The following is a 27,167-nucleotide window of genomic DNA, read 5'->3' on the forward strand; positions in this document are numbered from 1 at the left end:
CAGAAATTGTAATGCTGTTTCAAGCCCGCTACATTGCACCAAAGCTGTGTGTAACTGCTTCGTTTTACTAGTAATCGAGTGTTACCCGCAGTGTCACTCAAAATGCATGAAATATTACACATAAACAGACTCGCGAACATCAAATGTCATATGTAAGCGAAATTAAAAACTGACAGCTATAGGTGCTTGAACAGTTAAAACCTATACTGCCCCACTGTGAGTGAGAGGGGGTACTTCCACTGCTGCTACACATGCATATCTTGTATCTTGTAGAAATGTGCGAGGAAATACTGCACTGTGGTTGTCCGTGCTGTATGTGTTGTGTTGCAAAGGAGGATTCACTGCTCTTTCTAACCAATGCGTGCAAGGTAAGCTGGCACAGCTGCTACAGGCGCAGGACCACTTGTAAGAGTGCGGAAGGTTTATGTCGCTGCAGCCTGTACCTTACCTTTATGTGTGGAAAGGAAACATGCATGCTGTTGCCCAGACTGTACCAGCTACCACTATTCTTCCTTCCGTACAAACGTTATTGATAAGGGAGTTCAAGAAGCACCTTGTAACAAAACATTGACTATTCAGGCTAAAATCCATATTGCAGCTTACGAGCGGGCACAGCCTCCTTCACCCACTTACGCAGGAACAGAGTGCTAATAATATCCAGCCTTTTTACGAACACCACATCAGTGGCAGATCAAGTTCACTGAATCACATTGAATTAGATGAAACCGCTATCTCATCAAAAGACACTAAAATGACTTTTAAAAAGAACTCCCCTCTAGAAATGGAGGGTGGTTTTAGCTTCTCTGTTACCCAAACTAAGCTGTCTTTCACAGGATACATGGTGAATCCTGCACACCAAACACAGATTTCTACTCCCTGTGTGGGAATAGTAAAAAATGTATAAATACAACTCTGACTAATTCATGCTGCTCAACAACTATTTCATCTTTAAAGTTGCAGTCTGTTAAATTTGAAGTGTCAGCCTATCGGCGTAAGGGACTAGAAACCTCTTGTCATGTCTTTCAGCAAACAGCTTTCTAATTTAAGCACTTTTGATCTCCATCAGAGACAAGTCAAAGACGGTCCTACAACTGCTACCCTAAATAGAAAGGCTTGCAATCAACTCACATTTTCAGTGAGTGTGGATGTGATCCAAATTGAGAATCCATCTTGTAGTGACAATGACATTACACCTTTAATGATTTGCAGCATAGTTAGGTAAACCTTTAATTTGCACCAATCTTCAGGACAACAGAATCGGGCTGACAACTTTTCAGTCACTGACCAGTATAACTGAAATATCACACTACATCAGAATCATTGTGGAAGAAATGTAAAAACTGATGAGAATGTTCACTCTCTTGACACCAGAATAGATCTCAAGGGGTCAGCATGATGTATTATCTAGGGGGAACATTCTTAGGCTGAAAGCTCCGAGTACACACAGTATTGAAGGAACTGAGCTCATAGATGGAGCCATTGTTCCCGGGAAGGAGTCCACAAACGTAACTTGGGCCAATCTGGAAGCAGCCAATTTGGTCCAACCAACTAAATCAATTTTAAAAGCCAATCATAGCGAGTAATTTCTTTGTTTATTTACCAATCAACAAACAATTAAACGGAACCCACAATCTGGAAGACAGGAACATATTTACACTCACAAAAGTCAGTAATGGTGAAGGCCGGAGTTGAATGGCTATAAAAATCAACAGAGACATATCTCAGCCGAGGTAGCACAGTGCTACTTCACACAAGAATGACTGCCTTAAGGTCACTCTTGCTGCTCACTTGGAACACAACAGGTTTGGTGAGACTTTTTCGAGATGAAGACTCCTGCTCTTTTCTGTTCTGCAAAGATTTAATCTGTATACGGGAACCCTGGTGTTGTGAACCATCTTCCATTCTGGGATATTGTAATTATCATGTAAATGCTGGGAAAGCAATGGGCAGGACAGAGCTAAGGGTGGCTTGTGCCTTAACATGTCAAATTCCCTTAATTGCTCAGTAAGCACAAATTGAGATCCCAATGTGGGATTGTCTTTTTTGGAAAAAAAAGAATGCTCCCTTCATCATGGGAGTTTCCTCCAACAGCAGGGAGGGCATTGAGCACTTTTCGATGCCCCTTACTCCCAGGTTTTTCCTGGCAGTGATGGGCATTAGAAATTGGCTGGCTGGCTGGCCATCTAAATGTGTGCAGACATATAGCCCAGCGTCTGACGACCATTACCTCGTCAGGCTATTGGTGTTTGACCATGGCAGAGAAAGAGTAATCTCCGTCATCGTCAAATTTATGGCCTGTCCCAATCTAAATTGGGCGGGCAGACCGTAATGTTGGTGGAGGATGAACTCCGTCGCTGCTGCGGTGGAGTTCCGTCTTCACCAACAAATAAATTGAGGCCTTTCTTCTATCAACTATGGCCTAACAGACTTCCCCAGAGGTTAGGTTCTTGCCTAGATCAGACATAGTGTAATTTATTTAGGCAAATCTTCCACCTATCTACCGTTACTTGCCAATCGTAAATCAGGAGATAAATACAATCTGCAACAACCGTTGCTGAAACTCATGTCCTATTTTCTGGCTACCTGCTACGTGATATAACAGGCTAAAGGAAATGATTTTAGAGCCACTGTTTATGTACAGTTTCAACAAGGTCACAACTTGTAGTCAGCAGGCCAAGTTATTTAAATTATGCACTCCGCACTCTACATCTCGAAGCATTATTGGAGTCATCAACTTCAGAAGCATATTTTAAACTGCTGGGCCTAAACAAAACACAACTAAAGGCTTTATCTTTTTGTAAGGGACACTGAGGAGCTGAATGCACACACACAAAAAAAAGATTACACTGACGGGAGCTTCTCTGAAAAGAAACTATCTTTCTTGTCCTTTGCTCACAACAAAAACACACTACTTTAGCCACATCTGCTTCCTATGCACTCCTCCAGTGGGATTTAGACCTGCATGCACAGCGTCAAAGGCTGTTCTAAATTCTGCTGCACTACAGTTAAAACTAGAAACACTCATCCATGTTAGTTGTCTTTGTTCCGCACTTTTAACTGAACAACAAAAATGGCTTACGTTACTCTGTACTTAAAAAAAAAAGAAAAAAAAAGAAAAAAAAAGGGTGTCAATCGTGCAATAATTGCGTCGAGATTACCACGGAGCGGGGAAGATCCCCAAATGATAGCAAGTCTAGATACATTTATGGACATAGTTTTGTTACAACAAAGGGGTAAAGAGCAAGTAAAAATCATTTTTGAGAGCCCCGCTTGCCCTGAGTGATCTGCCCATTTGGCATTTGAAGGGGAAATATACGTTTTCTTTACTATTTAAAGCAGAATTCTTTATTGGTTTTAAGTAATAGTGATTTTGTTTATTGGTTTGAGATATAAACAGTGTGTGGTTTTCGTCAACTTACTACAGTTATTTACCTACTTAACTAGGTACAGGACTCTAGCATTTAATCTATTGGTACTATCATCGCAATATCCCCAAAAAGGTGAGGATTCTTATTTAATAACAATTGATCATAAATAAAGTTAGGCTAAGAACATGCTCAGAGTACCAACACGAAAGCAACCGAGATCTAAAAACCTTCTGATTGGTATGGATGCAATCATTACAAGAAACACTATTGGGCTCAAACAACATCTTACCATTGTAGAAGGACTGGGTCCCATGATTGTGTACACCCTACCAGAGAGCACTTAGCACCAAATCATAGCAAATGCTTTAGAAAAAGCATGACTTGGGATAAATCTGAAATTTAAAGAATAAAAATAAAAAACCTCAAGGAAGAATATAACTGATAGTGATATTGATAGCAGCTAATGAAGCTACCCAAGTATAGGTTGCAATTGTTTGAAGCCTGCAGATCAGGAAACTGCAAGTAATTCTGGAGCTTGCTTAACCAATTAGGAAACAATAACTGTGTACTGGATAAACAAAGTATAACAGGAAACAACTGCATTCAATACCTACAGCTACTTCATAAATCCAACACTGAACCCCTTTGCAGACTCTGTCAAGTGAAATAAAAATAAAATAAAATAAAAAGAAGCAAGACCCTACATCATGGATAAATGACAAGCAAATCAAAACCATCATCAGTAACAGGGGAAACCAGGCAGCTCCACTCATAATTACCCCCCTGCAGTGCAGCACTCTAAAACTGTAATCTATCTTTTTGGGCAAGGTGGTTCAACATGCTGTTTAAAGAATGCGTCCATCTTCATATCGTCCCTGACTTCTGGGGAGGGTCAATTTTGCAACTAATTTATTTAAAAAAGAGACCCTTTTGATCCCTCAAAATATTGGGTTTAAGCTTTAATAGACATTGTTAGACGTGGCATCCTTGGCATGGTCTCCCCTAACATTTTACCTCTGTTTCCCAGGTTGCTGATGTGTGCTGAACTCTGCCCAGAGTATCAAACACAGCAAAAACACTTTACCACTGCTAATCAGTGCTAAAGTGCAAGTGCTCCTATGTAAAATGTATGTGTAATTGGCTTATCCATGATTGGCATATTTGATATACTAGTAAATCCCTAGTAGAGTGCACTAGAGGTGACCAAGGCCTGTAAATCAAATGTTACTAGTGGGCCTGAGGCACTGATTGTGCCACCCACCAGTAGCCCTGTAAACATGGCTCAGGCCTGCCACTGCAGTGTCTGTGTGTGAAGTTTTAAACTGTAAATTCGACCTGGCAAGTGTACCCACAGATCTGTGACTGGGGGTGAGTGTTTGACAATGTTCAGCATTCCGTCCATCACTTGTTGTTTTTGAAGTGTACCCACTTGCCAGGCCTAAACCTTCCCTTTTTATACATGTAAGGCACCCCTAAGGTAGGTCCTAGGTAGCCCCATGGGCAGGGTGCAGTGTATGTTAAGGGTAGGGCATGTACTGGTGGGTTTTACATGTCCTGACAGTGAAATACTACCAAATATGTTTTTCACTGTTGCAAGGCCTATCTTTCTCATAGGTTAACATGGGGACTGCCTTTAAACATCTTTTAAGTCTAGTTTCCCTTTGGGAGCAGATCTAAATCTGGAGTTTGGGGTCTCTGAGTTCAAAATTTAAAAATTCATCTTTTGGTAAAGTTGTTTTTTAGATTGTTAGCTAGAAAATGCCACTTTTAGAAAGTAGGCATTTTCTTGCTTAAACCATTCTGTGACTCTGCCTGTTTGTGGATTCTGGGTCAGTTTGACAGTTGAACTGTTTGCACCTCTCCTCTAGACAGTGACACAAAGGGAGCCTGCATATCCTGATGAGCCATCTGTGCTAGAGTGGAGGGAGGAGTGCTCACTTACACCTGAATGGGCTGTGCCTGCCCTCTCACAGTGCAGTCTCCAAACCCCTGGTGTGTGTCTGGGGCCTGGCCAAGGCAGGATCTTCTGAACAACAGAGACTTTCCTTTCATGTAGGCCTACTTCAAAGGCTGAAAGGAGTATAAGTATTGGACCCAAAACCCCTGAAAAACAGATTACTTCTGAAACCAAGAGGACCCTCTGCCAAGGAGAAGAGCTGGAAAGCTGGAGGAGGAGTACTGCCCCTTTGCCTTTGACTGTGCTTTGCTGGGTTGGCCTGCAGCAGCTGCTTTTTCCCGAAAGGCTGACTTTTGTGTGACTTCCCACTGGTAAAGAATCGCTAAAGGGTTTGAACTGAGCTTGCCCCCTGTTGTTGAAGTCTCAGGTACATCAAAGACTTCACTCTGCCAGCACCTGGACTCTCTGCTGAGAGTCCTGCCCTGCCAAGTGGTGCCCTAACCTGTCTCTGGGCCCTTGAAAGGTGAAACGGCGCACCATCCGCAATGCGGCTGATAAACAATGCTCCGCCATGCAGTTAAAATGTTGGATGGAGAATCAACACACAACACCCGCTAGCGAATGCTGGTAACTATGCAAGCCCCACGCGGTGCTGTTTCCTGTGACTGGATTTCACTATCAACATTGCTGGGCGTGAAAAATCAACACAAAGCCTGCCTGGACCTGAGATGCCCGTCTGGGAATCGACGCATCACTTTTTTGCAGGAGAGAAGAAACGACGCACACGACCCGACCTGAGAAGGAACGATGTACGGTCTTGCTTGCGACTGAGAAATCGACGCATCGCTGGCCTTTTTCGATGCATGCTCACCTGTGCAGCTTTATTTTTGATGCTACCCAGGTACTTTGTTTAACAGCCTTCTCACTGTTTTCTAAGGATTAATACTCCTATTATTTTTAAAATTAATATCTTGACTTGTGTATGTTGGATTTTTGTCGTTCTGGTCTTGTTTGATTTAGATAAATAGGACCTATTTTTCTAAACTGGCGTAGTGTCCATTTTGTAGTGTTTTCACTGTATTACTGTATGTGTTGGTACAAATACTTTACACATTGCTTCTGAAGTTAAGCCTGTCTGCTACTGCCAAGCTACCAAGGGTGTGAGCGGGGGTTAACAGAGTGATTCTCTTTTACCCTGACTAGAGTGAGGGTCCTTGCTTGAACAGGGGTAACCTGACTGCCAACCAAAGACCCCATTTCTAACAGACATTGACTCAAATAATTCACAAAGGCTATTTTACAAGGTCTGGAGGCCTGGCTCAACAACATGACGTTAATACCCTTGTCACAAATGGGTTTCGGAGGCGGATGGGAACAGATCAAAATACATTGTTCCTGTCAATATTAATATAAAAAATTGTTCAAGCAAAATCACACCAAAGTCTCTAGACCAATGCTATTGCTCGAACTCTCCAAATGGTAAATGCTGTTACACATCCTGAAGGTGATTCAGCTCCTATATTCAAACACTTGGGTCAGAATCAAGATTGGTAACCAAGGTGCTGTCTTGTGAAAAACGAGTATGTCTAAAAGGCTCAAACAGGGCTGCGTACCTGACCTGTCATTTTTAATCTTTATATAGTAAACTTCACTAAATCCTGGGAAACGGCTACTATTGATATCCCAAAAAATATTCAACTACATCTCATTATACTACAGTCTGCAGATGACACACTCTTGATTAGTAGAACTCAGTCTGCAATGTCTACTGGATGTTGTAGGATCATACTGAAAATTGAGAAATTAACCTGGACACAATAATGATATTGAGCCCCTTAAGGTCCAGGAAAATAGGAACCTCATATATAAACCCTTGAAAAGTTCAACCTCTCAACTCTTACACATACATGGGAATTATGTTTGATAATCATGCATGTTTCAACGATCATAAAGCCCCCTTACAAATAAAAGATAATTTGCTAATGTATGTGTTCAAACAACTATATGGAAAACTGCAGGGCCCCTCGTTAGAACCGCTGCTGGAAATAATCAATAGCAAGCTATTTCCGGTGCCAGCCTACCGCACTGCAGCATTTCCAACTGGAAAAGCTACCTTTATAAATTTAGTCATTGCAAAGGTTTATTGAAAACTCTTCTCCTTACCCATGAATTTAGCTGAGAACCAGATAAGGCTGGAATTTGGGTTTTGCAATCAACACAAGGTCAAAAAACGTGCATTTGTTAAACCAGTGCACAAAATAAAAGCTGCAAATTAAGTTATGTTAGGTTACTATATTTGGAAGGAAATTTCAAACTACCCCTAGTGCGGATCTAATCAAAGACTAGGTCTCTTTACTTACTCACTTAGGGCTACATGATCTAGGACAACCCACCATAAACCATTTTCTCCTTAAAAGGCTGCCAATCACATGGCAAAAAAAGCATTGTTTCTAGAAGATAAACCGGCCTTCAGTTCTCGATCCCATACTTGGTTTGTTATGAATTCACAAAAACTCTTATGCCCCCAACAGTACTTAAGATAACCATAGATTTTTTTTAAAAGAAGGCTTTTGCTATACATATATATGGTCTACTGCCTTCAAAGGACCATAATTCTCCCTGGGATCAGTCAACATCAGCTCAGACCTGTAGATACTTAGGATTTGCACTTCTTATGACGTATTCTCAGTTTTTCACATCTCAGGAAGCCTATGAAAGACAACTAGCCCCAAAACTAAGGCTGTCCCAAAATATCCAGCATTGCACTCACAGTTCTTATTACATATTCTCTATTGTAAAACAGTAAAAACTGAATACAGCTTCAAAAACTCCAAAACAAACATCACCAAAACTTCTCAATATTTTTGAAGCAATCATGCACCGGAAGAGCACATACATACCCATCTGCTGGTTTCAGTAGGTCTGAAGTAAAATGTTCTGGTTTTCGAAAGTAACGTTTGTGGCAATTCTTCTGCTTATGTTTCTCAGCCTATCAAGCAACCTGTTGGTTATCAAAACCTTCCAACCTAGAAGCTCACACACTTCTATAGACAACTGACAATGCTAGTTAATTGAAAGGTTTAACTGACCAACAGAGAGTGGATACAGCTAATGCTTCTCTGGGCTAATATCACAAACGGAAGATGTGTAATGAATCTACCACTGGTATCTAGTAGTGGAATAAGTACAACATGTCCCAAAGAAATATGTTAAACTGAAAAATCCTTTCTACGTATGACTAAATAGAATGCATTGTCTGCTGATGAATTTGAAACTGATACAGGTTGAAAGGGATGGGTTGAATTATTGGGCCTAAATCAAGATAAATACTGAAAAAGATTGTGCCACTCTAAAAAATATTGGTTTGGTATTATATGCACAGGTAATTTAAACTTACTTCATTTATAAAACTAAGATTGTAAAAACTTTGCTGATCAATTATTTCCGCTTATCCCCCTCATACCAATTTTAAGAAATACAAAGGATGATCACCATGGCTACAAGTGAGGACCATCGTGTGGGGAAAGAAGTGTATTCCATTTAGGCTGATGAATACTCATATTATCATTTGCCTGCCCAAACGTGTGTACAATGGACTCCACACCTTACAGAAAGGATTGTGGCACTGCTATTGGATGCTAGTGATTTAGAACATGACTGCAGTTTAGATTTATGTACTCTAGAGATTACTCTATTTCAGAAAATTCATTTTGCAGTCACTGGTGGTCTGTTGGACAGCTTTCAGAAAATAATAAATAAAATGAGGAAAATAAATGCATTTGAAAGAATAAGTGAATTAGAATGTCACATAAGCAGATGATCTTCCATCAAGAAGAGGAGGGTCTGGGTAACAGGTGTTGTAAGTTACCTTTCAGCATCACCACTTCGGTTTACAACATAATGGTGCCAGAGCGAAATTTAATACAAACACATGACTGCTAATAGTCAATGCGTGTGGTACACTGCAGAACAAGAACTATCCGGAAGAGGTATTTATTACTCTCCAATCGCAACAGTGATTGTGGAGGCAGACAGCAGAAGAAACTAATTTGATTTGCTTTCCTGTAAAGCTGCCAACCAAGACTAACAATAAGATCACTCTACCTTGAGGGCGTGGGATTCCTGAGTCTGAATGCAAAAGTTGTATTAATATATCTGCTTAAAAGATCCATAACATAATTTGAACCACTGAATAAAGTGTTCCAGCTTTCTTATTCCAAGAGGTTCAGATATCACCAACTCCGAACTTGGTTTTGTCCACACAGAGCCAGGGCAGAGGCAACTCGCATTCTAACACTCTTTCAGAACTGAGTGCACACTAAGGACCAAACTAGACAAACAATTTAAGATCTTTACAAAGTATTCCTCCAATTCACTGGCTAACTTAAGAGGGGTTACCAAAAGGCTTGGGAAAGTGATATGGGGTGACTTCTTCTGAAGCAGCAGAGTGGGGGGCGAATAGAGTAGAACGCTGTTGCCACCAACATTCACAAAACTGCCATAGAGTGTGCTGGAACAGAATCATTATAAAAATGGGTCAAAGCAAACAAATAGGGGCACCGAATTACCAATATTAATTATGAATCAGATGGTTCTCTAGAAGTGTCCCAAGTATTCAAGATATAACCAATGCCTCATTACATTTTGAGCGAATATAGTAATGTAAATCCTTGACAATAGCCAGCCCATCATGTTCCCTAAAGTATTCCTCAGAGATAATGGCTGACATTTGTGAGATTCTGCCTGTAGTTGTAAGTACATTTTCACCCATATTATGTTAATCACATGTATCAAAAGCCTTAAGTTGTGTTATGGAATATGAATACATTAAGGGTAAAGACTTCATCAGCACCTTTTGTAATCTGTAGTTTCAAAAGCTCAGGAACTGAAGTCATTTGGTGCTGACAGAAGACATCTAAACAACTGTCTAATTAAAGATAAATTAGTTTAACTGTTCGACTAAGATTGGTGTCTCCTCTTGCTTATGTGTGGATATATTTGCAACACTGAAGTGGATAATGGTGGTAATTTCCAGTGCACATTAGCACTAGTCCACAAACATCAGTTTTTACTTTGCTAGTTTTTATATATGGAGTTTTGTCATTGCAGTCAGTACATCAGGATTACCTTTGCTTCAGGATTCACCACCACATCTCTTCACTTCAATATGGCAGCGATATGTTGACTTCTGAGCTGTTACCCAGTTTTGTAATTCATACACAATGCTGTCATCGTTGGTTTCTGTATTTTTCCTACATTTGTTTTTTCATTATTTCCAGCTTATACTCACACTCGTCACTGTTCACCAGCTGATGTTTTTTCCCCAGTAGCCTTTTCTAATAGCTTACAGGTCACCATCGATCTCTCCTCCAAAGCGAATGACATTTGCCCACAACACAAGTTATGCTTCTTTGATGGCTCCTTTCTTCATTCAGGTTCGTTTTAAATCTCATAAGCTTTGTCTTATCAGTAGCCCTCAACCCCTTCGTTCTTTTTTTCTCTATGTTTACAATCTGTTAATTTCTTTAACCACGTATATTGTACACTTGTGGCATTTTTCTCAGGTCTATAGCTTGGAGAAAGACATCGCCTTCTTACTGAATATAGGGTCACCTTTTTGTTATATCTTCCATTTTGGGCTCCTATCTTTTAAGTATTACATTCATTTGACAGATGTTTTCAGGAATTCAAATGGATTACTCCCCCGATGAAGAACACCTGTCCAAAATGCACAGGGACTTCTTGACACCAGGGAATGTAAAATAAAAATGATCAACATACACTGTACAAGCTTGTATTTTCAATTATGAATGAAAGTTGCTTTTTTTTTTTTTTTTTTTATGAAAATTAAACTCGGGACAGCACATTTTGTTCAAATCTTGCTGGACTTCAACAAAACACAAACTGTACGTATCAAATAGAAAAATACACCACTGGTAGTGCATAGGAGGACTACATTCTGATTGGGCACAGCAAATTATAAAATGTTTTTTTTAAATGTCCTTGGACAGAGGGCACACCCTGGTTGCCCGCACTGATAAATGTAAATTTGGAATAGAAGACCACTACAGTGCACCCGAGAACCCGCTATGTCTCTTTAAGGACATTTAAACATTTCTAAAATTATCTGTAAAAGGAAGACTCACAATGTGAGTGTAGCAAACTTTACCATCAATGTAAATACTCCCGTTAAACTGCATGCAATGTAACAACTCCTGGTGTAGACCTGCAAAGTAAAGGAACCCTACCACGGGCAACGTCTATTTTTACCCAGTGCATCTGGGTGAGCTAGAAGAGTAGAGGGATGCAGGGATATTGTGGTAATTCAGAACCTTAGTTAAGGCACTGGAAATGCATATTGACGGATCTCAAACTGACAAGTTCCAGCAATGGAGGGTAACATAACATGGAGTAGCTAAGTAAATCAGCTTGTCTTGCAAATACTGAGGGCTAGAACAGAAGGCCACATATGTCTAGACTGTATGCAGGTCCTCAGTGGGGTTCAGGGCAGACTGTGGAGAACTGAAGTAACATTCTTTAACAGACAAGCATGTTGAAAAATTGGGGTGATCCTATAATTCACTACATTAGGTCTCTGCTCAAGTCAAAGAGGAAGCGCTGCCTATAGAGTGGCTGAAGCCAAGAAACCAAAACAAAGGATGAAAAGCTAAAGAATGAGCAGAGAGAACCAAAAAAGTTTTGAGATATAGCAAATGTTGAAGATATTATCTCAAGGATCATCTAAAAGAAAAGAAGATTTGTGCTAGAAAATAGGCCACTGAAGTTGGGACCTGAATGTCTTGACCTAGTCTAAACAAAGGCAGCATGGATTATAAAGGATACTAAACAAAAATATGAAAAGAGTTGATGACATCAACAGAATCATGGAATGGTGGAAAACAAACAGCATGTGAATGACCTGCAGTTTGTTAGAAGGGGAAGCACAGAAGCCTATGACTGACAAGCCCTGGTAGGGAAAGAGTGGGCAAAGTCACATTATCAAATGGGTTCAAAGAAACAGAACAAATTACTTGCTCTTGGTAGATGATCACACTACTGACTAACCATGTTAAGCTGATCTGAGGAACTAATGTAGAGAGTTGCTTACCAACACCATGAGAATAGAGCCATCTAAGTGCTAACTAGAATACCAATGTTGAGTGTAAAACAGCTTACCACAAAACACTTGCAGACACCTGGAGCACAAGCATGCACCAGCTAGGAACTAGAGACCTACACCCCATCTTTGATGGTTATCAGCAATGCTGTCAATACAAACCACAGATCTTTCAATGGGATCAGTGCGTTGATGAAGGTTAAAAAATAACCCTAGAACGAAAGCCTCCAGTACTGGGTATTTACTGAACAATGTATGCCTTCTATTAGATGTAGTCTTTCCCATCAATTAAATCAACTGGACTAAACAGCAATGACTGTGGTATGCAAAAGGTAAGCAAAGGCCTGGAGCACTATGTACATGACAACACTAAAACATCTGGTAACTTTAAGTCAAACCTTTTCATCAACTTGACATTCAGCAAGTAAAGGACAATTGACATAAAAGCCTTACCTTGCAATCGCTAATGGGGAAATTTCAGTCAGGTATCAGAACAAAGGTCCCCTTGGTGTCTAACAATGTATGAAAATGGATACCAGATTAAGCAAACCCTTCTGAGTGGCAGAGGTACTCAGTTCCCCTTCTGGTATCAGTAAAGAACTGATGGGAGTATTTTAAGCCTGTTGTGCCAATGAAAATGGCACAACATATGCAGGAGAAGGTTTCTGAGACTTGAGAAAAACTATGCATTCTGAACTATTTATGTTTACGGTTTGTCCCATCTAGAGGTTGGGGAATTGATCAAACTAGTAAACGATGGATAAATGAGAATATGAAGCAAACATACAAAATCACAGTCTTCCAGAGCAACAAAAGCAATGTGTGTAGATAACTGAAAAGCAAAGATACTAACCAGTTGCTATAATGCTGTGGAAACATTATTCATGTAAAACTATTGGTGATATTTTCAATAAAACCTTTTTGAAAGTATGTAGACTTTTATTAAAGCGAATCTGCAATCCATAATAAGAGTAAAAGTGTGAGATGTATATGCTGTTGATCCATTACAGCCACATTGAAATTAATTAAGTCACCAGCTCACAATAAATTACAGGAATAAGATGGGAAGACTTGAGTCAGGGAGTGAGCATGAGCACAAACATAAGACCCGCTGTGAAAAAAATACATTACATGTTATGTCTTTCATGATATTCCATGCTTGGTCCGAAAATGTGCTTGCTTTTTTAGACAGAAAAAGAAAACTAACCTGCCAAGGTCTATCCCAATCCAAGGGAATAGGAAACGCTCCAAGCCATGCCCCTACCACACTGCAAACCGTAGTGATCTGTAAACTACTGTCCCAGATTGACATTGCTCTGTAAAATAAGAAAATATAACACAAAGCACAAAGAGGTCATTGCTAAGCGAATGTGAACCATTTTAAACTGAAGTCTTAAAATTATATAGAACAGCAAAGTCTTACAACTGTATCTGGAAATTTAAAAAAAATACAAGTTATGTCCTGTGATGACTTGGTGCTCCTGGCATAGCATTCAACGAAAGGTCCTACCATCAATCAGAAAAGATCAAAACAATTTACACAAGAAAGAAAAGGAAAGAAGCATAAGGTAGGAAAGTCCAAGTGCACACACGCCCGTCCTGTCAACAGTCCCAGTCCCAGTATGTCCACTCACTTCTCAAATTAGTTGTTTTTCATTCATCTATATCTTTGGCACATGTAAATTAGAGTGAGACAATGTAGGGTGTGTCAGCTAGAGGACGAGAGGGTGCAGGACCATGGTCTCAAGACTCACTGAAGCAATTAACTTACACTCATTTCTATGTCTTCAGGTCCATTTCCTATTTTAGCAGAAAGATAACCGTCTGCTCTTGGAAAGATGTCCAAAGTAAATGCAAGGCATGCAGCTTTGGCTAAGCGGTCTGATTATAAGAGAATGCACTTAAGATTCTACACAGTGGTATGAAACCTTCCTCACTAAATAACTCTCCCAAAATACAGAACACAATTCAGGAATTGGCAGCCTGATTCCCAGAGTTAGCCATTGTAAGAAATTGGGGTTGTTGGTTGAATGGGGTGTGAACCCTGGTCAAGCAGAAACCACAGTCGTCATCAGGGTGAGGCACAAGCTAACCCTAAATTAACCTGTGCGCAACCCTCTGGTAGCTTGGCACAGAGGAGTAAGGCTTAACTTAGAGGCAATGTGTAAAGTATTTGTGCAACACTTCAAACAGTAATAAAGTGAAAAACACCACACAAAAAAGATCACACACCAAGTTAGAAAAATAAAGTAATTTTTCATAAATAAAACATGACAAAAACCCAAGCAGCAGAACCACAGTTAGTAATTTTAAATAATTTAGTGAAAATAGCACCAAAAATCACAAAGCAAAAACTGTGGATATCTGGCCATGCCAGACAGGGAAAAACTCACAAGTTCAGGCCAACAGTGGTGGAGTGCGAGTTGGCTATAGGGACCCAGTTTGGCCCGCTGAACAAAGCACCCTAAATCCTGGTTTGTGGAGCTCTGCAAGGATCCGCGTCGACGATGCACTGAGGTCTGGCAAGGCTGCAATACGAGGTTGTGCATTGTCGTCAAGTACCCAGTCAATGAGGGCTTGCAATGTGAAGTCTGGAGTCGAAGATGCTTTGCACAGTCAGGGCAATGCAAAGGTTTCAAGGAGCTGAGCGGCTGCAATTGCGGAGTCCGGCGTCATTGTTGAGGCTGCCATCGATAAGGGATGTGAAGGCACAGAGGATGCATCGCGTAGAGGAGGTTCCAAAGAGGCGGCGGAGGCCCTGCAGGTCTTAGCGACAGGTCCAATCTATGCAGCAGCAGTGATGCATCTGTTCTACTAGGGGTTATGCCGTGCCACAGAGGAGACAAATCGGTTCTGCTGGATCTACTTAGGCTGGCAGAGCACATTAGGCCCACTTCCAAGGGTCCAGGACTGGGGGTTGCACGACTTGGCAAGGTAGACTCACAGATGGCAAAGTCCATGTGCTTGGATCGAGGTTGATGGAGCCTTCTGTCCCTGAGGCTCAAGTCATGAGGCCAGCCAAATAGGCCTTAGAGTCACTCTAGTGGTCCTGGGTTCAATAGATGCAGGACCAGTCCTTTTCAGCCAGGCAAGAGGGCAGCAGGCACCAGTCAGCACAGCAAAACCACATCTTCTTCAGAGTAGCAGTCCACTAGATTGGCAGTCCTTTCATCAGCAAAGCTGTCCTTCTTCATAGAAGAATGTCTACAGATCCTAAAGTGTACTGAAGAGTTGGTGTCTGAGGTCCAGTATTTATACCTAGTTGTGCCTATGATGCGGGGAGAAGCTTCTAGAGGCATGCTTTTGAAATGCACAGGTGCTGTGGCTTCCTTGCCCTGGCTCCAGGACAACTACAGGTGTTATGCAACCCTTTGTGTGAAAGAAGGACCCAGCCCATTCAAGTTTAAGTGGGGCTGGGTCCAGCTCCTCTCTCCCATCCAGCCAGTGATGGCCCATCCAGGCACACCTAAACTCCCTATTGTGTGTGGCTGTCTAGGAGGAATACACAAAGCCCAGCTGTCAACTACACCTACTCATGTGACCCAGAGACAAACTGCCTTAACGAAATGGGTAAAGCAGAAAAATGCCACCTTTCTTAAAGTCTCATTTCAAAATTGTAATTTAAAATCCAACTTCAACATAAGTTTGGATTTTTCATTCCAATTCTAAAGACACCAAACATGAATGAGTTACCCTTTCCCATTTGGAAGCTCACTAAATGTAATAAGGGAAGTCCAATGTTATCCTATGTGAGCAGTAGGCCTTACAATAGTGATAAACAAACTTAAGAGTTTTACACTATCAGGACATGTAAAGCTTAAAAATAAATGTCCAACTTTTTAAATACCTGCACCCTGCTCTCTGGGTGCCCAGGGCCTACCCTAAAGATCACTTGCAGTCACCACTAGGTAGTTATAGTTAGGACCTAGTTTCTATTGAAAAAGCGTTTTTTATTTTGCTAAAAAACCTTGGTGCCGTTTGATGAATCTTCACAGAATTTTCCACGTTCAATTAGTCGTCTGGAAAGTTTTGGGGTGATCTGTCAAGGGGGGAACAAAAAAAAAGGAGGGTGGGTAGCAGATCGCGTTTTCCCCATTTATTTTCCTATAGGGTCTTTAGACACACCTACAACATTAACCACTGAATGGAATTAAATCAAATTTGGCAGGAAGCTAGATCCTGGTGCACAGATTGTGTTTTTTGTGGTTTGAGGAAATCCATTCAGTAATTTCTGAGATATCCAAGGGGAAAAAATATAGATATCTAGGGATGCGGATCCGCTACGGATCCAACTGAACCCGTGCTGATATCTGATTGGCTGTCATCACTTCAACAAGGAAGTGTTGGCAGCCATTTGGGATTCTGCTTCAGCTGAGTCGCGCACAAAGAAGATAAAAAAGAAAAGGGTCCAGGGTAGGGATACCCAGAGCCCCTAACCTTGGTGCAGGGGGTCCCCAAGGAACCCGGCAGGGGTAAAAAGATTATTTTTTTATTTATTTTTAAATCTTGGATAAAACGCTGATAGATCTGAAGATTTTTCAGAGATTTCTTTTTTTTTTTTTTTTTTTTTTTTTTTAAGCGTGGTCTCCTGCGCTCTTCATTTATTTGGCCCTTAGGTGGGCCAGGGCATTGGGGGTAAAAACAGGAGAAGGGGACGCATGGGACCCCTCCTAAACTGATGGAAGTCCCGGGGACTGCCACCTCCTTGGGGCAAATACTTAAATGAATGCAGCACTTGCTGCACCCATTTATGGTGAAAGACTTTTTGAAATATTATTCAAATTCATTCTAATGACTGCATTTATCATGATGCTTTGGGGCTATTCGAGCTGAAATGTAAGACAGGGTGCTCCCTTTTTGGATTGTGTATTTAACGCCTCCCGTGAGCCTTTGAGCTGACGAGCTCTGGTGAAGCACCTGTGCGCCTACTGAGTGGTACAAAAACCTGAGAATACGTTTAGGCGGCATTTCAAGCAACCCCGTCTGCCACACTTTGCTCTCCGCTGATGACGGCCGAAAGACAGAAACACGTGTCCAGAGATACGGCATTCGCCGCACCAACTTATGGTGAAAAACTTTCTACAACATTGCAGCACTTGCTGCACCCATTTATGGTGAAAGACTTTTTGAAATATTATTCGAATTCATTCTAATGACTGCATTTATCATGATGCTTTGGGGCTATTCGAGCTGAAATGTAAGACAGGGTGCTCCCTTTTTGGATTGTGTATTTTTCTAAACACTGTGTAGTGTATTTTTGTGGTGCTATATGGTGTTATTGTATGATTTATTGCACAAATACATTACACATTGCCTTCTAAGTTAAGCCTGACTGCTCAGTGCCAAGCTACCAGAAGGTGGGCACAGGATCATTTGGACTGCGTGCGACTTACCCGGACTAGAGTGAGGATCCTTGCTTGGACAGGGAGTAACCTGACTGCCAACCAAAGACCCCATTTCTAACAAGCATTGATAATATCAATGTAATATTTGCAGTAAACGTTTTGACAACAAACTACATGGCGTGGATGCGAGTTATAGTTACCTTAGGACAGAAGTTATGATTACTTGAGATAACAAACTATAACATATGAATTTCTATGGGTTTGTACACTTAAAATGTGAGCCTAACTATAACGTGCCTGTAACGTTTTTTTTTAAAGTGAATTGACTCTCTCTCTATATATATATATATCTATATATAGATATATATATATATATAGAGAGAGAGAGAGAGAGCGAGAGCAATAACTTATGACTTAATAACACATGCTTCAGAATTTCTTGTATGTCCAGCTTTCAGGCAGTAATAAAAGTGTCAAGATCTCCTGCTAGCGAGAGACAGAGATGGAGTTTTATCTAGTGGCAGTATTGACTCACCATAAAGTAGAGTAGAGGGTTAATATGCCTGCTGCACAAAACAGATCTGTATTTTATGTGAATAGCTGAGTGGATTAGTAAAGCCAACCTTTACCAGCAGTTTAAAGCAAATATAATGTTTGTCAAAGAGAGGCTATGGAAAGATGAGGGGCCCTTTTGCTGGGTGGTAGTGAGGAAATCCAAGGAGGAGGTCGAAAATGATTGTTGCACTGGGTGCCTCCAGCGCTAAAGGCTGTGATGATGGGTACGTGGCAAGGTGAAGTAATACTGTGTCTTTTTTGCCTTCTTTAGTGCCTTTGGAGAACCTTCAGATTTAGGAAAGAAGATAAGGTAAGGTGGCTTCATCATTATTTACTGTTGCAGACGTCTCTCATGCATACACCCACCAACTGTCTAGGAACAACAAATCTGCCTTCTACATAGGATAGCCTCTTAGAAGGACAGTTCCAGCCAGTATGCAGAGATGACATTTCGGTGGCTGACTGCTGCTCAAGCCCTAACTTGGGTTATGGAGGACAGCTCTGAGGCAGGATAAGCGACTAAAGCAACAGATACGGAGACAGCCTCTGAGGGAGAGGAAAATGGAGCAAAATCTGTAAGTGATTTTTCAGTTGGCAGAGTCCCATCTGACGACTCATCTTCCAGCCAATTTGAGGGACACATAGATAGCAGTCGTTCTGTCCCTTAGCAAGCATAGTCTGTGCATCGGGAGACTGCAGCAGGTTAGACGAACGCAGAGTGCAAGCATTTGTGGCGGCAAGTACAGAAGGAGTGCTCTCTTGGCAGCCCCTCAATTTAGTTGCGCATCAAATTCCACCTTTCACTGATGACACTGGATGTAAAGTCGATATGGGCAACTTTTTACGTCAATCTCTTTTTGCCTTTCAAATGTAAGCCAGAGTATAGGAAAGATGACATCTGACCCACAAATTCAGAGATACATAAGTTTCCTTGATACCCATGTTTCACTCTGCCTATTTCGCAATATGAATTGGTCTATGTTAGAAATGGGTCTCTAGTTGGCACTGGTTTGTACCCTGTCCAATTAGAGACCCTCACTCTAGTCAGGGTAAGCGAGTCACACAGCTTAGATAACCCGGAACAGGTGCTGCATTGGTCCTACAGGCGCTGCATTGATTCTTCCACTGCAAGACATGCACTGCGTCGATTCTTCTGCCGCAAGCCAGGCGCTGCATACATTTTCAGCTGTGGCACATCGATGCATGGACTTTCTTTCTAAGGACACTAGTTTTTACTTCCAAGGGCCCAGGGACTGGATTTGGCACCACTTGGCAAGTCAGGACTTTCAGCAGAGGAGTCCAGGCACTGCCAGATGATGTCTTTGATGTCCCTGAGACTTCTAACAAGAGGAAAGCTCAGTCCAAGCCCTTGGAGAACCTTTGGAAGTATGATGAATAAAGCAAAGTCCAGTCCTTTCACTCCCAGGACAGAAGCAGCAAGCAGCAGGCCAGCGTAGCAATGCAACATGCAGGGTGGCAGTCCCTCCTACAGCATCCAGCTCTTTCTCCTGGAAGTATGTCCTCAGTCCAAAACAAATCCTAAAGTTGTGGTCTCAAAGGTCCAATATTTATACTCATTTCTGCCTTTGAAGTAGGCAAACTTCAAAAGAAAAAGTCTGTGTAGTGCACAAGACTCTTGCTTTCCTGCCCTGGCCCCAGACACACTCCAGGGTGTTGGAGACTGCTTTGTGCAAGAATAGGCAGAACTCTATTGAGGTGCAAGTGTCAGCTCCTCCCTCCACTCTAGACCAGGACCTCAGCTCCCTTTGTGTAACTGTCTAGAATGAATATACAAACAGCCCAACTGTCATCCTGACCCAGACGTGTATTCCGCAGACAGGCAGAGGCACAGAATGGTTAAGCAAGAAAATGCCCACTTTCTATTCTATTCACAATTTAAACACCAAACTCACTAAAAGATATATTTTTAAATTGTGAGTTCAGAGACCCGAAACTCCATATCTCTATCTGCTCCCAATGGGAAATTACACTTAAAAGATATTTCTAGGCAATCCCGATGTTACCCTATGGGAGAGACAGACCTTGCAATAGTGAAAACTGATTTAGCAGTATTTCACTATCATGACATGTAAAACGCACCAGTACGTGTCCTACCTTTTAAATACACTGCACCCTACCCATGGGGCTGACGTGGGCCAACCTTAGGGGTGACTTACATGTAGTAAAAGGGAAGGTTTGCCAGGTCGCAATGGCAGGTAACACTGCAGACACAGACACTGCAGTGGCAGGTCTGAGGCATGTTTACTGGGCTACTCATGTGGGTGGCACAATCAGTGCTGCAGGCCCAATAGTAGCATTTGATTTACAGGCCCTGGCCCCACATAATGCACGTGACTAGGGGCTTACTAGTAAATCAAATATGACAGTCATGGATAAACCAATCACCAACACCATTTAGACAGAGAGCACTTGCACTTTAGCACTGGTCAGCAGTGGTAAAGTGCCCAGAGTCCTAAAGCCAGAAAAAACGAAATTCAGCACAGGATAAAAAAAACAGGAGGTCAGAAGCCAAAACGACAGGCGAAACCACGCCAAGAGCTGATAGGTCTAACAGTCTATACTTGGTACTCAATGAAAAAGCTTTTAACGGTGCAGTTCAGTTGTTGGCTCTGGGTAGCTTGGGTTCCAGGAGAGCCTACAAACCCTGTATATCCCTGAACCAATTTTGTCTCTGAGACAAAATTAATGGTATATTGCTTTTGCAAATCGGTCATCGTGACAAAATTTTACAGATGAAAATAATGTCACAAATGCCCATTTTTTTTCCTACTCATTTTCAATATTTTTTATTTCAACTGTTATTTTCTTTGGGAAAACCTTGAGGATCTACTCATATGACCCTTTTCTGAATTTGAAATTGTGTCTACTTTTCAGAAATCTATAGCTTTTCTGGACCACCCATGGGTTTCACACTGGATTCCAACAAATGTAGGTTGAGAGCACAAAAAATACAGAAAATAGGCTTCCTTTTAGAAAAATGCCAAAATTGTGATACATAATCCGTTTTTTTGATTCAGCTCTGCATGTTCCTGAAAGCTGAGAAGATGGTGACTTTAGTGAAGTAAACGGTTTGTGGATGCCATTTTTAGGGAAGAAACCGGACACTTACCTGGAGCCATTTTTCCATTTTTTCTAAAAAGACTCAAAATGTTGTAATATTTTGCTTATGTTCTCCGTCCCTCCCAAGGGAATCTGCAAACCTTGTGTACCTTTAGAATTCCTAGGATGTTTGGAAAAAAAACACAAATTTGGAGTGGACACCTTATCTGGGAAAAAAGTTATGGGCCCTAAGCGCAAACTACCCCAAATAGCCAAAAAAGGGCATAGCCCTGAGGGGGAAAAGACTCAGCAGCTAAGGGGTCAAAAAGGAAAGTTTGGGCATGGCAAAAAGTTTATCTTGCTAGGTGGAAAAGGCCTGACATGTTTAAAATGCTACTTAAGTGGGTGGCACAATCAGTGCTGCAGGCCCTCTAGTAGCATTTAATTTACAGGTCCTGGGCATAGGTAGTGCCACTCTACTAGGTGCTTACAGGTAAATTAAATGTGTCAACTGGTGTAAGCCAATTCTACCATGTTTTTATGGGTAGAGCACAAGCACCTTTGCACAGGTTAGCAGTGGTAAAGTGCATCAAGTCCTAAAGCCAGCAAAAGCACAGTCTACAAACAGGAGGAATGAAGGCTAACAGTTAGGGGGAAACCATGCCAAGGATGCCAGGTCTAACTGCAATCTAAAAAACTTTGCATGATAGAAGTAGCTCCACAGCAATGCCTTCTCATTTAAAGTAGGAAGCAGAAAAAGCTCCTAGTTCCATATGATATCATGTTTGCAATCAGTTTCCTCCCCTCACTTGAAGAAGCCTGTGACAAGCTCCTCTCTCCATCTGATATTCTAATCAACTGGCAGGGAAGGAGAGAATGGGGTGGGGGTGGTGAGATGGGGGAAAGTAGCAGAGTCACATATATTAAAGCTATTCATTTTTCTAACTTGACTAGAGGCCTGCAAGTCACAACTTTGGGTGCAGTGGTGTTTCTAGAATGGCAACACTGTTTCATACGGTCAGAGTACAGTGACTTGCATGCAAGGCACTTTTCTCAGGAGGGGCACATGAGATCTGGAAATACAGTCATTTTGGTGGCAGCATGCAATCATTCATGCTCTCAGAAACATAACTGAGATATCTTTTAACTCTGCTTGTCTCAAAGGAGAACAGGAACAGGTCCACTAATGATAGGAACGATGCGCCTGTTGGGAATGATTCAGCACTTCTAAAAAGCAATAGGAATTTTCTGTACTTCATCTCAAATACACTGATGAGCCCAAAAAGCTATTATTTGTTATTCCATTTCTTAATACTATTATTTTTTAGGATCACTAGGGCTCATGTACAAAGCCATTTTGTGGTTGCAAACCCCATGACTCTCAAACTTGCAGAGTTTTTTTAAAGCAAAATGGTTATTTGCTATGTCCTGAATCTATTTTGCTAATCAGAAAAGCCTTTCTGAAAAGCAAAACGGATTTTGTTTCTCACTCTCACACGAAAAGCAGAGCAGGAGTGACAGGGGCGCTACTCCTATATGTAAATGGCAATGAGATGTATCAACAGTTTTGGAAATCATTGAAAAGTTACAGACTGGAGGTGGGAACTTATTCGTAAAGGGGAAACTGTATCCACTGAACAGCTTCCCCCACTGGGAATTGTGTCTAGTGTCCTCGGAAGGAGCAGGCAGTGGTTCATGAGCCCACAGCATGCTTCCCCCAATGTCTTCCCAAACTGCTGGAAACATACTTTAAAATAGGATCTGTTCTGTTAAGGAACAACATCTGCATTAAAAGTAAAGTTTCCAGTTTGAGAATCTGAATGCAAAAATGGTAGCCTGCTGTACCTTGCAGGCCACTGTCACTGTTTTCGTAGGTAATCACACGGGAAGTGGAGGTTCGCACATTGTGGCCCTTCCTAATTATTACTCATTAGGCAGGTTGTTTTGCGACTCACAACACCCTGCTCCCTCATGCAATTAAACATTCTGCAACGCAACGCAATTCATAGCATGTATTTCACATCACAAAAATAAAAGGCAGGTCAAAAAAAGGAGGTGCACAATTTGCAACTACTATTTGTGACATGTCTTAGACATGTCTATATCAGGACCATAGCCCCTAATCTGTACTTATATTCTATTGGCTCACAAATCATTAATGATCAACCAGTAATTAACAGGATACTTCGATGTCTTAAGGTTGCACTAGACTTAAGGTCTAATTTAGAGTTTGTTGGATTAGTTAGTACATCACAAACTTGATGGTTATCCCTCTCACTTTATTAAAAGTACATTATATCTTATTTGATTTGTAAGAAGGCAGACAGGATAGCTCCCATGTTCGTGATGGAGTAACCCATCTGCCAAACTCTAAATAGCCCCTATCTTTTTAATGATGTATTAAAATAAGGGAATACTTGTTACTGATTCGACAAGGTAGGAAGGGAGAGAGAGACTCCCCCTGTAGACTTCAAAGGGGTGCTCTTTGATTTAATGATAGATCACAAGTAAGGCACCTACACACAGCTCAGAAAGGAGATGGAGCTGATAAGGGAATCATAAAGAGTAGGGCTGAAGCTCAGGGTTAACCTTTTGAAGCACATATCACTGTGGCTGATCTCCAAGTACAAACTCTAGTCACTCTCAAGGCCTGTGTTGTAGGACTATCAGCTTCGGAGTCGCTCCTGCTGTGACAGACAGCCTTTCAAGAGGAAGAAGAGAGAAAAGTGTACACTTCAAAATAAGCAGGAACCAGACATAAAAGTTCAAAGACCCAGACCCTAAATCACATTTGGTGTCTGTAAATAGACTAGAAGAAGGGAAGGTTGATACCCACATTTGTCATCTGCCAAGAAGCCAAGTGGGCTGTATGAGAAGGGGAAGTTCTGTAAGACTTCTGCCTGTGATCAGTACTGGGGACCAAGGCCTGCTAGTCTCCCTGCTGGGTATGGGGACATCACCTAAGAAAACCAAGCCCATCTGCCCTGGAGCCTAGAGCACCAGTGCCCACCTTCTTGCCAAGACCAGTGTGCTCTGTGAGCAAGATGAGAGCGGTGGAGGGAGCAAGGTCCAGTGGGGAGCCCTACCGAGAGTACTCCCTGTGTGTGGTGTGAAGAAACAACCGTACACCAAGTGGGTTGATGCCCTGTACAAGAGTGATGTGGTGCCACCCATATGCCAGGAGTGGGTCACTGTGGACCGAGCCGTGCAGTGACCACTGTGTCCTGAGTTCCAAGCCTGTACTACCTTGGTGCAGTGACCCTGTATGCCAGGGGAGGCCACCGTTGAAGTGACTGTGCCGACAAGCATGCCAAGACTTGTGTATACCTTGGCAGAGACCCCGTATGCCAGAAAGTGCTGCTGTGGTGTGGGTGACTGCAGCAGAGGAGTCTGCACTTTGCCTGCAAGTATGGTGGCAAACACGTATACCAGGAAAGACTGCTGGTACTGAGTTTGCCAGAAGTTTGGGCCACTGTCCAAGAAAACAGAATCTGCGACCAGCGGTAGACCCCGTGAATCCAGCTCTGCCCCTGATTGACCCAGAAGACACAGAGGAGGACGCCACACTATCGCTGAGATCTGGTCAGAAGCCTTAAGAATAGCCCCTCCCATGCATGGAAAATAGACTTACCATGCCTATGGAAGCACTTCTGGTCACTGAGGTATCCGGCAGCACCACTTGGGAGAGAGCCTGTGCCTGCTGGGTGCTGCTGCCTGTCACGCGAGCAGCCTAACTTCTCCGAACAGGACCAGTGGTTGCAAATGCCTGCAATTGGAACCTGTTAAAATGTTGAATGCTTCCGTTCTGCAGAGCAGGTATAAGACTTGAATCAGGTCTGTCGGGTCCTGGGGAAATGCTACTGAAGGCATTGAAGCACCATAAACAATTTTGACTATTGCTGCGGCACCATAGACACTTCTGACTATTTCCTAAGAGAGAAAGGGAGATTCTTGAGTGAGGCCTAATACTTGGCATTCCCTAGATGCGGCCATCAGTGAATGGGGAATAACCCTGACCACATTACAAGGAAGAGGGTGGAACAGGGACCTGCCAGACAAACACTAGAGTCCCGACCTCAAGGGGACTTGCTTATGAATGTTTGCTAATCTCTCAGAACACGTAGAGTTAGAATAAAATACTTATTTTTTTCATTTATAAAAATAAGTATTTGATTGAACATTGATTTTTGGCATGAGTGCACTTTGCGTTATGAGTCATGTTCATTAACCTGGATCTACACTTTCCCCCTGAGGGAGCGGAGCCTTTGACTGCTTGTCCACAGCTACCACTGAGAGTCAAGTGAGGAATGGGTACCTGGCCCTGTTGCTCAAGATCCACAGTAGGTCGGGCCTCAGGGTATCATGAGTAAAAGGCCTCAACTACCATGGTTGCGCCCAGTGGCCCTCTGACAGGGCCTCGGACAAATAATATTCTACTGTCCATGTGAAATATATTTGTCAGTTTTAGGAGAACTAGCCTATGGAGTCCATGTTTCAGTTCTTAATGTAAACAATACTGCAAACAATCATCATGACAAATGGGATGTATACAGAGGTGTGGAATTTATAAAATATCTACTTGTCCATGGGACATGTTGCTTCTTAAATCTACTTGGCCTGTAAAAAAGAATCTACTTATGTTTTCCTTATGTAAGAGCTCTGATTACAGCCTCTCTGATTATGCCAGGGATAATACTATATTAGGACTTGAATACTAGCAATTTCAGCCCTACTGTGGCAATTTCCTTATTTTGCCACCTTTCCGCAGAGCTTCATACTGGGCCTGGAGGAAGCAATAGTTTCAGGGCTGAAATGCCTTTGAGGCTTTGCAAACCTACTAACTTAAGGCAGAAGCAGAAGTTCTTTTAGGGTTAGGAGCAAAGTGAATGGAGGTAAAGTGAACTTGTAAACTCTCAATACATTTTCACATGAGCAAATCTACACATGCATATTTGCTCGTGCTAAAATACAGCTCACAAATATTTTCTAGGAGTGCCATTTCCTGGTCTACTTTTGTAAATTCTTGGGAATATATGAAGGCCACTAATGCAAAGGCATATACAATGGGTGCACGTTTGTGACTTTCTTTAAGAATTGAGCCCCCAATTTGATCCGGTGTTAACCAAGGCATTTTGTTTTCATTAAAATTCTATTTCTCTTTCTATCCATCTATTGGTTGGCTTCACTGTGAGTAACAGCATTCTGCTCTTCCACAGAGCGCATATTGGCACACAAAGTAGTTTTGTTCAGAGCCAGGAACTACTGTGGCCATGTCCGTTTTTGGAGACCAAAAAAACTTGTGTTTGCCAATGTTTGTTACAGTGGTGGGGGCCTGGCAGCTCCCACAACAATAAAGTGCTACAAAAGCCATGTCATAACAAGACACGCAGTGACAAAACCAAAAGACTGACAACCAATGTTGGATCGGTTGGCTTTGCCAGTGCTTGTTTATTTTCATGTTTCCCATTCTCTTGCTGAAAATTATTACACTGATTTTTTATTATGCATATTTTTTGGAAATACTAGCATGCATCAGCACGTTTTTATTGAATGATGCTTCTAATCAATAGTACCTAAATTTTCACAGTAATTTAGCAAAAATTGTTTTTCCTATTTGCATTTTAGTTCTGAACATTTTATTTGGAAAGCAAAGATTCATCAATCTTGCTTACAAGCTTCTGCAAACATTTGTACCTAATCAGAGAGCATTCTGGGAACATTATATGCAGCCTCATATTGTTAATCTTTACAAACGTGTGTACAATTTTTTTTTTTTTTTCTGGAACCACTGTCAGTAGGGCAGTGTAACCTTACAACTTTTATTT

At 41.7% G+C, this 27,167-nt stretch overlaps 1 protein-coding gene across 2 annotated transcripts in view; it reads right to left on the reverse strand.

Moving 5' to 3' along the window:
- Window positions 1-27,167, reverse strand: part of PIGF (phosphatidylinositol glycan anchor biosynthesis class F) — a 125,116-nt gene that overhangs the window by 25,431 nt on the left and 72,518 nt on the right. For both annotated transcript variants that reach the window (XM_069234019.1, XM_069234020.1), the window contains exon 5: window positions 13,590-13,698. In XM_069234019.1, the coding sequence (XP_069090120.1) occupies window positions 13,590-13,698 (109 nt within the window). The remainder of the gene's footprint in view (window positions 1-13,589; window positions 13,699-27,167) is intronic.

This window comes from Pleurodeles waltl, chromosome 5, assembly GCF_031143425.1.
Source record: "Pleurodeles waltl isolate 20211129_DDA chromosome 5, aPleWal1.hap1.20221129, whole genome shotgun sequence".
In the NCBI taxonomy this organism is placed as follows: Eukaryota; Metazoa; Chordata; class Amphibia; order Caudata; family Salamandridae; genus Pleurodeles; species Pleurodeles waltl.